The following is a 13,893-nucleotide window of genomic DNA, read 5'->3' as shown; positions in this document are numbered from 1 at the left end:
GACCACTGAGCCGACCAGGCCAGTGCTGAGAGCTCCTCGGGGGATGATGGCCACCACTGGCTGAGGGGCGCAGGCCTCATGAGCCTAACCGCCTCCCCGCCCTGTCTGTTCACCCTCTCCCGAGTGTGGCCTAGAGCTGGTGGCTGGATGGGGATGGGTTCTGGGAGCACCATGTCTGAGCAATGCTGCAGTAGTAAGCTGAGTTTCTGGAAGATTCTGTGGTTAGACAGCCTCTGGGCGGGCCTCCCTAAGCCAGTGTGTGACCACTGGGGAGGGGCTGGAAGACGCCACTTGGGAGAGCCGAGGAGGGTCCCCTACCTAGGAATATCCTCTCTGTGGAGGGGGGCATCGGGGCCCACCCCCAGGCCACCTCAGGGAGCCCTTGACACAGGGATGCCCAGTCAGACCACAGGAACTTTTTTCTGGGGTAGAAGCCCCATAAGCCCTTGCTACTGTCCTAGGATACAGAGGGATGTGAATATGAACCATCCTGTCTGGGGTCCAACAGCCCCCAAATGCCGTCTTCCCACTTGGTGTCCTTCAGCAGGGTCTGCAGGACCAGGACCTCCCTCCCGCTTCAGGGGGCAGAGGCGAGATCCTGGTGCTGAGGCTCCCTCCCCGTCCCCTCCCCTCCCCTCCTCTCCCTCCACCCCCTCCCCTCCCCCTGTCCCCTCCCCTCCCTTCCCCCTCCCGAGGCGACTCCCGCCCCCCAGGGGATGAAACTCTCTCAAACCTCTACACACACACACACACACACACACACACACACACACACACACACACGAGCCCACACTCGACCCCTCCGCACCCCCGCCTGCCCCCTAGAGAAGAAAAGGCCCAGCCAAGGCCCAGGTCAGAGAAACCACTTTTGTTGACTTCATTATCACCCTCACTTGGAAGCGTTGGGGACTTGAAAACAGGAAACAACCTGGGACTGGGTTTTATCATCTCGCATATGCACACTTGTGCACACAGGGGCACATGTGCTGACCACATCCGCAAGTGGGCCCGGCCGGGTTGTGTAGACATTAGAAACCTAAGGACAAAACACGCTGTGCCCAGACAGGACGCAGACACCGCGCCCAAGGGGGTCCCCGAGCCCCGGGAGGCGAGAGAGGTGGACCGGGTTTGGGTCCTTCTCAGCGAGCCGCTAGGTCCTCCTTGGTGGCCCTGGGCCCCAGAGGGCCCAGGAGAGGGCTGGGGGTGGCACGGGCGTGGAGCGGCCTCGTTCCTGCCTGAGCATAGAGCCAGTTCTCCACGGAGACGAAGCTGCTGCGCACGGAGCCGGGCGGGGGCGCCCAGCGGGCCAGGCTCTGGGGACGACGTGCCGGGTGGGCGGGCAGCGTCGCCCACTTGGGCAGTGGCTGGGGCGGGAGGACCGGGTGCAGACTTGCCGGACAGAGGTAGCTGGTGCTGATGGTGGCGCAGGGGCCGTGGAGAGAAGTCAGGGAGGCCTGGCCGGCTGCCTGCAGGGGTGTTGGGGAAGGAAGCCCGCGTCAGGCTCCACCTCATGGCCCCCGGCCTCAGCCCGTTCTGGTCGGTCCCCTCTCCAAAATGATCCCCAGCCCACTCTGGTCCCCTCTCCAAAATGACCCCCGATCCTTACGCTTGCTCGCCTCTGTGTCTGGGGGCTGTTGTGTCTGGGTGGCTGAAGCTTGGTGACAGACCTGGGAGAAAGTTAGGAAGGTCAGAGGCAGAGCCAAGGCCGGCCCAGTGCCGTGGGGCTTTGGACTGGGTCCCGCAGGGGCCGAGTCTCACCAGTGCCTTTGTCGACGCAGGAGGTAGAGGAGGTAGATGGAGCCGAAGAAAAAGACCCCGGAGACCCCCAAGATCCCTGCCAGGTCAGCCCGCAGCACAGGGGCTGGAGTAGGAGCAGCGAGCCCTGTGCGCAGAGAGACGAACCCGTCAGGTGGCTGGTGCCCCAAGTCCCTCCCTGTCCTCCCTCCTCGCCAGCCCCACCTTGGTCTGTGCTGAGGGAGAGGTTCCCACAGGCCTCCTGGGAGCCCTCCGGGAAGGAGGTAAATCTGCAGCAAAAGGTGGTGTTGTGTCTGGAGCTTCTCCCCTCAGACGCTTCCAGGGTGAGGGAAATGCTGCTTCTGGTCTCCCAGTGGGCCTGGCAGGCTGGGGCCCAGTGCTGGGTGCCCAATGTTGGGTGCAGCACTGCCAGCTTGGTCCCTCCGGCACCATCAGGGCCCCCGTAGCTCACAGTCACCAGGGAGATAGAGCCGGATCCCAGGAATCCACAGCGGACAGTGAAGGACAGGGACTCGGTGGCCTCCATCCGAACTTGCACCCACACCTCAGGAGTCCCTGGGGGATACAGGCATAGCACTAAGGCCCAGGGCTGGGTCTCCACCCCGCCCTGCAGTCTTTGGGCCTCTCCGGCCCCCACTCACCAGCGGTGATGCAGAGAGTCAGCAGCGCCAAGAGCAGGCCGAGGGCCCGGGGCCTGTCCATGGCTCCCCTCCTGCCAGGCTCGGGGGCTGCCGTGGTGGGGACAGCACCTGGGTTTCCGTTCTCATCGCAGGAAGTCTGTGTGTGCGAGGAGGCCCCGGGAGCACTGCCGAACCTGCCCCACTTCCTTCTGTCTCCCTCAGGGTGCCGAACCCAGGCCGAGGACCCCCTCCCTCAAGAGACTTAAAGGGACAGGGACAAGGTTTTCCCTGTCCCCATGCCGAACTTGAGTGTGAGCAGGGTGGGCGGCTCAGGTCCCCGAACCAGCCCTGGGTGGGCCGGACCCTGAGGAGGAGCGGGGAGGGGCCCTGGCTTCCCCTTAGGAAGGAGGCCCTGACCTCGGGCCTCGCCCCGCGAAGCAGGGGGGGAAGGCGGCAGAATTTGGGAAGAGCAGGACGTGTGGGTGTGGGTGGGTGTGTGTGTGTGTGTGTCAGGGGGACACCAGCAGGGGGGCTGCCGAAGGGCCAGGCGTAGCTTGACCCATCGCTTGCCTGCTGAGGACACCTGAAGCTGCCGGCCGCAGCACCCAGTCCCGCGTGGACCCCCCCAGCCCAGACCTCCCTCCCGAGGCCCCTATCCAGCTGCCCCACGGAGCACCTTGTCCTGAAGCCTGACCTCAAACGGCCCCCAACGGACCTCTGCCCCGGCTCCCCCCGCAGCCTCCCCGGCCGCTGAGGGCTGCTGGCTTCCAGTTGGTCAGGCCAGAGGCGTCGTCATCTGTGGCTCTTCTCTTATCTCCAGGCCACGAGGAAACTCTGAAGGCTTCACATCCTGACCACCTGACCTCGTTTCACCACAACCTCAGCCACCTCGCTGACTCAAGCTGTCTTTCCCCCCCAAGCGCGGCTCTCAGTTGCTTTCTTGTGTTCGTTGGTTCGTTCACATACAGAACGCGAACCGACTGGAACACTGCTGTAAGCAGTAACAAGTGAGCCTGGTGCTTCGGTCCTGTCTTATCCTGGGCCGGGCTTGCATCTGGGGTGAGAGTAGCTTGGTGAGCTCAATGTTAGAGCCACAGATCCGTGTTGAAGACTCTCGTCCAGGGTGTGGTGAGACCTGAGAGGTGGCCCAACCTCAGGGATGTGGGCCCCCGAGGCCTACCCTGTCCACGTGCCCCTGACCCAGCATCGCTTTTAATCCTGTGGTGCCAGCTGTAAGCCACTGGGTCTCTTGAGTAAATTCTTGGTTGCTCCATCCACACCTGAGAGCCTGGATAATCAGACCCTCCAGGTTAATAACGACACTGCTCCTGTCCAGGGAGCATTCATTCTCTTGACCTCCAACCTTCTCTCAGGCCAGGTGGACCAATCGCCAAACCTGACTCAGACCTGCTCTCACCACTTCCTCCTCCACTGTTCCCGACTCCAGGGAGACCTGGGCAGGGCTTCCCTACTTCAAGGAGGCCCAGCCTGGTGTGGGGGCTGCCGGTCCTGTCTCCCAAGCCTGGAAGACTGGAAGTCTCCCTGTGTGCAAGGCCCAGGTCAACGCCCACCCCCTCCAGGAAGCTGTCCCCAGCGACCATTTCCTTCCTGGAGAACCACGGCACAGAGGGCAGGCCCTGGGTGGCAGCTCTGCTCTGTCTTTTATTCAACCTCCATACATTCCAAGTACATAGGGGAGCTCAGTACTTGGTGATCAAGGGATGAAAAGCCTGGCACAAAGTTGACTACTTACCGTTTTCCACTTTTTCAGTCTTGTAAGCCCCACTGTCCCCAGTAAGTTTTCACTGTGTAAGATTCAGGCAACACAGAAGAGAAAAACATCACTGTTCTCCTTCACCTGCCTGCCCATTCCCCTTTCTCTCCCCATTTTAATTTTCAATGAGGTTAAAACTGTCCATCTTTCATTATTTCTGGATTTCAATCTTTCATTGTTTCTGGATTTGGAAGGTCAAATTATGAAAATAATTTATAGTTTTGTTTTTATGCTTAACTCTATGGGTTTGTTTTTAGCCCATGAAGAATTTTAAATTGGAGGTGGTATTATTTTGCAAATTAGGTGGAAGCCAGATGTCCCCAAACCATTATTGAAGAGTCTTGCCATATTTTTTGTTACTGTTGTACAGCTGAGTTACAATATTAGTTTCAGGAGTACAGCATAATAATTCAAAATTTTTATAGATTATACTCCATTGAAAGTTATTATAAAATACTGGCTGTATTGCCTGTGTTGCAAAGTCCTTCTAGCCTTATTTGATACACAGTAGTTTGTATCTCTTTATTCCCTATTTCTACCTTGTCCCTCTCCACACTTTTCTCTCTCCGCTGGTAACCACTAATTTGTTCTGTTTCTGTTTTGTTATTATTCATTCATTTATTGTTAGATTCTGCATGTAAGTGATAACCTACAGTATTTGTCTTTGTGACTTATTTCTCTGAGTATAATACCCTCCTGGTCCATCCATGCTGCTGCAAGTGACAAAGTTTCATTCTTTTTTATGGCCAAGTAGTTTTCCATTGCTTATATGGAACTTCCTTATCCATTCATCTGCTGATGGACACTTAGGTTGACTCCCTATCCTGGTTATTCCAAATAATGCTGCTATGAACACTGGGGAGCTTGTATCTTTCCAAATTAGTATTTCATTTTCTTTAGATATATGCCCAGGAGTGGAACTGCTAGATCAAATGGTAGTTTTAGTTTTTTGAGGAACCTCCAGACTGTTTCCACCAATTTGTTGCACCAATTTTCATTCCCAACGACAGCGACAATGGTTCTCTTTCCTCTACCTCCTCACCAATATTTGTTATTTGTGGTCTTTTTGATAGCCATTCTGATAGGCATAAGGTGGTATCTCATTGCAGCTTTTATTTGAATTTCTTTGATTAGTGATGTTGAATATCATTTCAGGTGCCTGTTGGCCTATGCTTATCTTTTTTGGAAAAATGTCTATTCAGATTTTCTGCTCTTTTTTTTTTTTTTTAAAGGGCCATACCTGAAGCATGTGGAGGTTCCCAGGCTAGAAGTCAAATTGGAGCTGTAGCCGCCGGCCTACACCACAGCCACAGCCATGTGGGATCCAAGCCACGTCTGGGACCTACAGCATAGTTCACAGCAATGCTGGATCCTTAACCCACTGAACGAGGCCAGGGGTCAAACCTGCATCCTCACAGATACTATTCAGATTAATTTCTGCTGAACCAGGACGGGAACACCATCATTTTAAACCATTTTTTATATTGAGTTATATGAGCTGTTTATCTATTTTGGATATTAACCCCTTAACTAACAGTCTTATCATCTGTGAATATTTTTCTCCCACTCAGTGGGTTCTCCATGTTGTCAATGGTAGTTTTTTACTGTGCAAAAGCTTTTAGGTTTAAATAGGCCCCATTTGTTTACTTTTACTTTTATTTCCTGTGCTTTAGGCAACAGACTGAAAACTACACTGTTACAACTTATATCAAAGAGTGTTCTGCCCAAGTTCCCCTTGTGGCTCCAGTGGCTTAAGGACAAGATCTGACATTGTCTCTGTGAGGGTGTGGGTTTGACCCCTGGCCTTGCTCAGTGGGTTAAGCATCCAGCATTGCCACAAAGCTGCAGCACAGGTCAAAGATGTGGCTCAGATCTGGTGTTGCTGTGGTATAGGCCACAGCTGCAGCTCCAGTTTAACCCCTGGCCCAGGAACTTCCATATGCCATAGGCGCGGCTATAAAAAGGAAACCAAAACGGTTCCGCTTGTTTCCTCCTAGGAGTTTTATGGGTTCCTGTCTTATTGGTGTTTTGTTTTGTTTTGTCCATGCCTGGTGCATGTGAAAGCTCTTGGACCAGGGGTCAAACCTGTACCACAGCAGCAAACAGAACCACAGACAGCAACGACACCAGATCCTTAAATAGCTGCACCACAAGAAAACTAGTTTCTGGTCTTATGTTTAGAGTTTAAAAATGTTCTAATTTTATTCTTTTACATGTAACTGTCCAGTTTCCCCAGAACCACTTATTGAAGACATTCTTCCCCCACTGTATATCCTTACCTCCTCTGTTGTAGACTGTAAGTGAATGGGTTTATTTCTCCGCTCTCGACTCATGTCCATTGATTAATGTGTCTATTTTTGTGCTGGTTACTATAGTTTGTAGTATGGTCTGAAGTCAAGGAGTGTGATACCTCCAGCTCTGTTCTTCTCAAGAGTATTTTGGCTATTCGGGGTCTTTGTGTTTTCATACAGATTTTAGAATTATTCTATGAAAATGCCTTTAGTATTTTGATTGCAACTATACTGAATCTGCAGATTGCCTTAGGCAAATATGGTCATTTAAACAATATTAATTATTCAAACCTAAGAGCATGGTGTATCTTTCCACTTGTTTGTGCTGTTTTCAACTTCTTTTATTCAGTGTTTATTTACAGTCTTCTGAGTACAGGTCTTTTATCTTCTTAGGTAGACTTATTCCTAAAAATTTTGTTTTTTTTTTCTTTCGTGTTTTTAGGGCTGTGCCTATGGCATATGGAGGTTCCCAGGCTAGGGGTCTAACTGGAGCTGTAGCTGCTGGTCTATGCCATAGCCACAGCAATGCGGGATCTGAGCCGCAACTGCGACCCCCACCACAGCTCATGGCAATGCTGGATCCTTAACTCACTGAGCAATGCCAGGGATTGAACCCACAACCCCATGGTTACTAGTCAGATTTGATTCCGCCGTGCCACGATGGGAATGCCTAGAAATTTTATTTTTTGATGTGATTACAAATGGGATTATTTCCTTAATTTCTCTGACAGTTTGTTAGTGTATTGAAATGCAGCACATTTCTGTATATTGATTTTGTATCCTACAACCTTTCTTTTTCTTTCTTTTTTTTTTTTTTTTTTGCTTCAGCATATGGAGGTTCCCAGGCTGGGGTCTGATTAGAGCTGTAGCCACCAGCCTATGCCAGAGCCACAGCAATGCCAGATCCAAGCCGCGTCTGCGACCTACACCACAGCTCACAGCAACACTGGATCCTTAACCACTGAGCAGGGCCAGGGATCAAACCTGGAACCTCACGGTTCCTAGTCAGATTTGTTAACCCCTGAGCCACAATGGGGACTCCATCCTACAACCTTTCTGAATTCAATGAGTTCTAGTAGATTTCTTGTGGCATCTTTATGATTTCCTATACATAGAAAGTCATTTATCATGCCAGTCGCAAACTTGGCAAGGACTTCCAATGCTATGTTGAATAAAAGTGGTGAGAGTGGGCATCCTTGTCTTGCTTCTCATCTTAAAGGAAATGCATTCAGCTTTTTACTATTATGATGTTAGGCCTTATTATTATGTCAAAGTATTTTTCTCTTCGTGGGGAGTTTATATTGTAAAAACATGTTGAATTCTGTCCAAGTGTTTTTCTGCATCTATTTAGATAACGTGACTTTTATGCTTTGTTAATATGGTGTAACACTGATTTTGTAGATACTGACCCATTCCTGCATCCCTGAGGTAAACCCCACTTGATCATGGTGTATAATCCCTTTACTGTATTGTTGGATTCAGTTTGCTAATATTTTGTTGAGAATCTTTGTATCTATGTTCATCGGTGATATTGCCCTGTAGTTGTGTGTGTGTGATATCTTTGTCTGCTTTTGGTATCAGGGTGATCTTAGCTCCATAAAATGAGTTCAGCAGCATTCCTGTCTCTGCAATTTTCTGGAGTAGTTTGAGGATAGGTGTTAACTCTTCTCTAAATGTTTGTTAGAACTCATCTATGATGACATCTGGTCTTTTGTTTATAGGAGTTTTTTTTTTTTTTTTTTTTTTTTTTTGTCTTTTTAGCTATTTCTTTGGGCCGCTCCCACGGCATATGGAGGTTCCCAGGCTAGGGGTTGAATCGGAGCTGTAGTCACCGGCCTACGCCAGAGCCACAGCAACGCGGGATCCGAGCTGCGTCTGCAACCTACACCACAGCTCACGGCAACGCCAGATCGTTAACCCACTGAGCAAGGGCAGGGACCAAACCCGCAACCTCATGGTTCCTGGTCGGATTCGTTAACCACGGCGCCACGGCAGGAACTCCTGTTTATGGGAGTTTTAAAAATTACTAGTTCAATTTCATTTGTGGTCATGGGTCTGTTCCTATTTTCTATTTCTTCCTGGTTCAGTCTTGGGAGATTATGTATTTCCAAAACAAATATTGTCCATTTGTTTTAGGCTATTTTATTGGCATATAGTTTCTATGGTAATCTCATAATCATTCTTCCGTGGCATTGATTGTAACTTTACCATTTTCGTTTGATTTTATTGATTTGAGCCCTTCTTTTCTTTGAGTCTGGCTAAAGCTTTATCAATTTTGTCTTTTCAAAGAACCAGCCTTTAGTTTCACTGATCTTTTTTATTGCTTTTAAATTTCTATTTCTGCTTTCATCTTAATTTCTTTCCTCCCACTAACTTTGGGTTTTGCATAGTCTTTTTCTAGCTTTAAGTGTAAGGTCAGGTTGAGATTTTTATTTCCTGAGGTGGGCTTATATCACTATAAACTTGCCTCTTAGAATTGCTTTTGCTGCATCCCAGGGATGTTGGATTGTTGTTTCCAATTTCATGTATATGGTTATGTCTGATTTCTTCTTTGATTTATTTCACTCACCCACTGGTTGTTTAATAGCATTTCTTTAGTCTCCATGTTTGCGTTTTTTCTGCAATCGACTTCTAACCTCACAGCACTGTGGTTGGAAAAGATAGTTGATATGATTTCAATTTTTAAAAATTTACTGAGGCATTCCCATTGTGGCTCAGCATAACAAACCCAACTAGTACCCATGAGGATGGGTTAAGTATCCTGCTCACTGGGTTAAGCATCTGGTGTTGACGTGAGCTGTGGTCACAGATGTAGCTTGGATCCTGCACAGCCATGAGCAGCGCTGTAGGCTGGCAGCTGCAGCTCCAATTCGACCCGTAGCCTGGGAACTCCCATATGCCATGGATGCAGCCTTAAAAAAACAAAACAACACTGAGACTTGTTTTGTGGCGTAGCATGTGATCCAACCATAAGACTATTTCATGTGCCCCTGAAAGCATATTCTTCTGATTTTAGGTAGAACGTCACATACATGTACATTCTTTCTGTGTGTGTGTGTGTGTATACACACACACATACACACATATTATTTATGTATATTAGTGTGTGGAGCTGGTTCCTGACTTGTCTGGCTGCAGGTTATGGGCTGTCCCAAAGCTGGTGTTGGCCTGCTAAGTGGGCCTGGATCCCCAGCTGGCTGACTGAAGAGTCCATGGGATCAGAGCAGGTGTAGTCTGCTGGTGGGTGGGGGTGTGGCCCAGGACGCCCTGAAGTTGGTGTCAGCCTACTGGTGGGTGGTGCTGGATCCTGGTTCTTGGGCTAAGAGGCTGAAGAGTCTCAAAGTTGGAGTTGGCCTGCTGAGGGGCAGGGCTGGGGCACAGGAGATCCCAGGGCTTGTGCCTGCCTGCTGGTGGGTAGACTGGGTCTTGTCATGGCAGGCTGCAATGATGCAGTGGTGTGCGGCTGGTCCTGAACCTAGTGCCAGCTCACTAGTAGGTGGACACAGGAACTAGAGTGTTCTAGGTCTGGTACCTGCCAACTGGTGGGTGGATCTGGGTCCCAGGTCTAGTGTGTGAAGTAAGGCCAGGTTCTGTGCCACCTAGTGGACAGGGCAATGTCCAAAGGGTGGCCATAGGTTCAGGGGGTCTTAAGGCAGCCTGCCTGCTGGTGGGTGGGGCTGCCCTGGACCCCAGTCTGGTCCACTAGTGAGCAGACACCAACTCCAAGACCACCACAGCCATGGAGTCTGCTGTGAAAGGACCCAGCCAACATACCAGCAGCAGTCAGGCACCTACCCCAGGACCCCCAAAGGCCTCCCAAGCCATGGCTAGTTTGGTGAGTAATGAACTAGTGGAGGACTCCAAAATGGCACCTGCCAGCAGTTTCCATGTGGCAGAACAAGCTCCCTCCAATGGCTGCTGCCAGGATTATGTCTCCAGGATGAGCTCCACCTGCCTCTTGCCTCTTCGGGAGATGTTCCAAAATCAGCAGATGGGTCTAACTTAGGCTCTTTTCCCATTACCGCTTCTTCCCTGTGTCCCAGAGTGTGTGAGATTTTGTGTGCACCCTTTAATGAGAGTGGAATCTCTTTCCCACAGGCCTCTGGCTCTTTGAAAAATAAGCCCCATTTGCCTTCAAAGCCACTCTAGAGGGGACTCATCTTCTTGATGGCTGGGAAGCCCGATGTGGGCCTCAGACCACCTGCTCTTGGGGAGAAGCTCTACACTATAATCATGTTCTTTGGGTACTGAATGTACTGCAACTCTGCCTCTCCTACCCATCTCGTGGTTCTTCGTATCTTTAATTGTACCCATCTTGTGGTTCTTATTTTGCATCTTCCTGGTAAATTCTGGTCTTTGTCATCAAGGACTGCTTTGTAAAGAGCTGTATTTTTTGTGTTCCCATGGGAGGTGAGCTCAGGGTCTTTCTATTCCACCACCTTGGCCAAGTTCCCTCAGTCTCTTGATGTATTAACCATAAATTCTTACAAACGGGTCTACTTCTGGATTCTCTCTCTTAATGCATTCCCTGATTTATTTAGATATTCCTGTGTCAGTATCACATGGTCCTAAGTAGAATGCTTTTATTTTTTATATCTATACCGGAAGGTCCTCATCCTTTCTCAGAACTTTCTGGGCTATTCCTGAACAGTCTCCAGAATTTTGAACTCTGGAGACACAAAAAGTCATTAAACCTAACTATGCAAGCCCTGTGTTCATCAGTATGCATTGTTGGCCTTTCTTCTTTGGCCTGGAGGTACAGGTTAAGTTGACACAGGCCTGGTAATAGCCACTTCCTGTTCTAACATTTATTCGTGAAATCTCTGCAGCCACAGCCCAAGTCCTGTTGCAGAGAAAACAGCCCTGTGGCCAGTGTCTACCTAGAATTAGGCCCTTGAGGGTTTGAATTGGTGCCAGAATTTCATAGATCATTAAGTTTAAGCAAAACAACTTAACTTCCCCCAAAGCAGCAATACTCCAATAGGGACCACACTCTGCTTCAGTGTAACTGACAGTATTAAGTAAATTAGCGTAGGTGTAGCACTCTGCTCCTAACTAGCTCAAGCCCTCCCTCAGGGAACCTTCGTGACCATCCTTTTCTATGAGATATTCCTTATGTTGAGTTTGTGGGGTGGGACTCATTTTATTTTTACGTCTATTTTCATGTTATGTAAAAAGCTACTTAAGTTCCCACATTCAAATAATGTAAACAATAAGAGAGAACATACAGGTATGTGACAATTTTTTAACTATGAAGCTAACATATTTTAATCACTCACAACGATCACCTTAGGAGTAAATAACTTGTCCAGAGGTACAAGGCTCGTACACAGTGAAGCCGGGGTTTGAACTCATGACAAACTATCAGTCCTGAATCCACACTAGTAACAACTATGCTGAGTTGCTTCTCTCAATGAAAAATTTAAGCTGAATTACAAGGGTTCTGTCACAAACGCAGCAGCTCCTGCCACATCAGTGGAGAACTTCTGCTGAGTTCCCAGCTTGGGCTGCCTCCTCATCCCACGTGAGAGGCTACTGCAACACAAGATGCTTTATTTTTGAGCTTCTCCTAGACCACAACCTCATCACTGGGTGTAATCTACTGAATCAAATACATGTTCCTTCAGGTTTCCCCCGGATTCTGAGCTCCTGTTCTCTACGGTTTCCTGAGGTTCATCTTTGGTGGGTTTGCTGATCTTCTCACTACTTCTCTGCTCCTTCTTGACCATTCTTTAGAGCCTGGTTCTCATCCATCCCAACTCAAATACAGTCAGGGTTTTCAGTGAATCTGTGCTAAAGAACGAACTGTTGTGTGGATCCTTTCCAGGATCCAAATGTTCCATCCACCCTATTCCCTGGGGAGGAACTACAGAGCTCAAGGAAGACTTCAAAGTGTCTTCATGTGAAAATTACCACCCCACCCTCACCAACCCTAGCACCTTATCCTCTCATGTCATCCAACCACAAATTCTTTCCTCCTCAGTCAGTACTGCCTGGAGTTCAAAGGACCAGGTGACTTCCTAGCTGAAGACTTTTCTCAGCAGTTTGGAAAAAACCCTCTTCAGTTTGTAATTTAGGAGAGAACACCAACAACTCACCTGCTGGCTCAGTACATGGTTACAAGGGTTAAAAAAGAAAAAGCTTATTGAAAAATACTTAAAATAATTTAAAAGCAATGATTCAACAGTAAGTTAACAGGCCACACACAGCAATGCCAGCCCCCTGAAGAGCATTCCCTGGTGTCACTTACCAACACAGGGAAGGTTAAATAAGCCCTGATCTGGGCCTGACCAATGGGAGCTGCTGCTTGTGAGGCTGACAGCCCTGCCTCTGCCAGCAAGGGGCTTCTTGGCACAAAGCCATGGTTGTCAAGGTGGGGTGTTTGCACCCTCAGATGACACGAAATACACACTGGTGTCATGAAGGAAAAATGATTAACATTTCTACTTTTTAAAGGATACTATAATACAAGTTAACTTCACTGTATTTTTAAATGGCACTAGTGCCCTCACTGGGATCCAAACGTCATGGTTCACCTCTTACAAGATCAGTTAGTATCCTAAGGTCAGAGCGGCACACTCCTAACTTACTATAACCAACTGCGACATATGCGAGACAGGATGTAGTGGCTTTCTGGTCCCAAACAATGTGTACCCCTCCAAGAATGCTATTATTTTTATTTGGAAGCCATTTTCTGACATGGTGACATGTCTTCCAAATGAAGAATCTCAGTGGATTATGGCTTGTCTATTTAAAAAGTAATAAATGCAGACACAGCATGGCACCTATTCCATTTGGATTTACATGTTTGAGAGACAGACACTCTTCAGTTACAAAGATCATTTAAAACTATCAAAACAGAAATTCCCTGGTGGCTCAGAGGGTTAAGGCTCTAGTGTTATCACTGCTCTGGCACTGGTTACAGCTATGGCATGGGTTTGATTTCTGGTTTTGGAATTTCCACATGCTGTGGGTGCAGCCAAAACAAAACAAAACTATTAAACTGAATTTTCAACTAGAACTTCATAAAATGTTAAGCCATGATTTTTAAAAATGTTTCTCACTTTGCTTCTGCTGTTTCTTTAAAGCAAAAACAGGGTTGTTTTGGTACTGTAAACCAACAAATTATTTTAAAAATTTCACCCAGATTTCCCATTGTGGCTCAGCATGTTAAGAACCTGACACGTTAGTGTCCATGAGGATGCGAGTTCAATTCCTGGCTTTGCTTAGTGGGTTACAGATCTGGCGTTGCTGCAAGCTATTGCGTAGGTTACACGTGTGGCTCAGATCTGGCGTTGCCATGGCTGTGGTGTAGGTTAGCCGCTGTACCTCCAATTTAACCCCTAGCCCAGGAACTTCCATATGCTGTTGGTATGGCCATAAAAAGAATAAAAGAACTTATTTCACCATAACTCATCCATTACATTTTAAGGTATATGATAAATAAAACAAG

General features: G+C 48.5%; 1 protein-coding gene across 1 annotated transcript; it reads right to left on the bottom strand.

The window, feature by feature from the left end:
* Positions 1-924: 924 nt before the first annotated feature.
* PVRIG (PVR related immunoglobulin domain containing) lies at positions 925-3,204 on the bottom strand. Its single transcript, NM_001244699.1, is given in 5 exon segments — positions 925-1,466; positions 1,607-1,667; positions 1,759-1,882; positions 1,960-2,310; positions 2,397-3,204. Coding segments are annotated over 5 exon segments (924 nt in total). The 5' UTR covers positions 2,458-3,204; the 3' UTR covers positions 925-1,139.
* Positions 3,205-13,893: the final 10,689 nt, after the last annotated feature.

Source organism: Sus scrofa, chromosome 3, assembly GCF_054392235.1.
Source record: "Sus scrofa isolate SSC_HxYL_T2T_F1_AM1 chromosome 3, Sscrofa_HxYL_maternal_Yorkshire_Landrace_v2.0, whole genome shotgun sequence".
NCBI classification, from domain to species: domain Eukaryota; kingdom Metazoa; phylum Chordata; class Mammalia; order Artiodactyla; family Suidae; genus Sus; species Sus scrofa.
The sequence above is the reverse complement of the archived record's forward strand: the minus strand, read 5'-3'. Positions and strand labels throughout refer to the sequence as shown.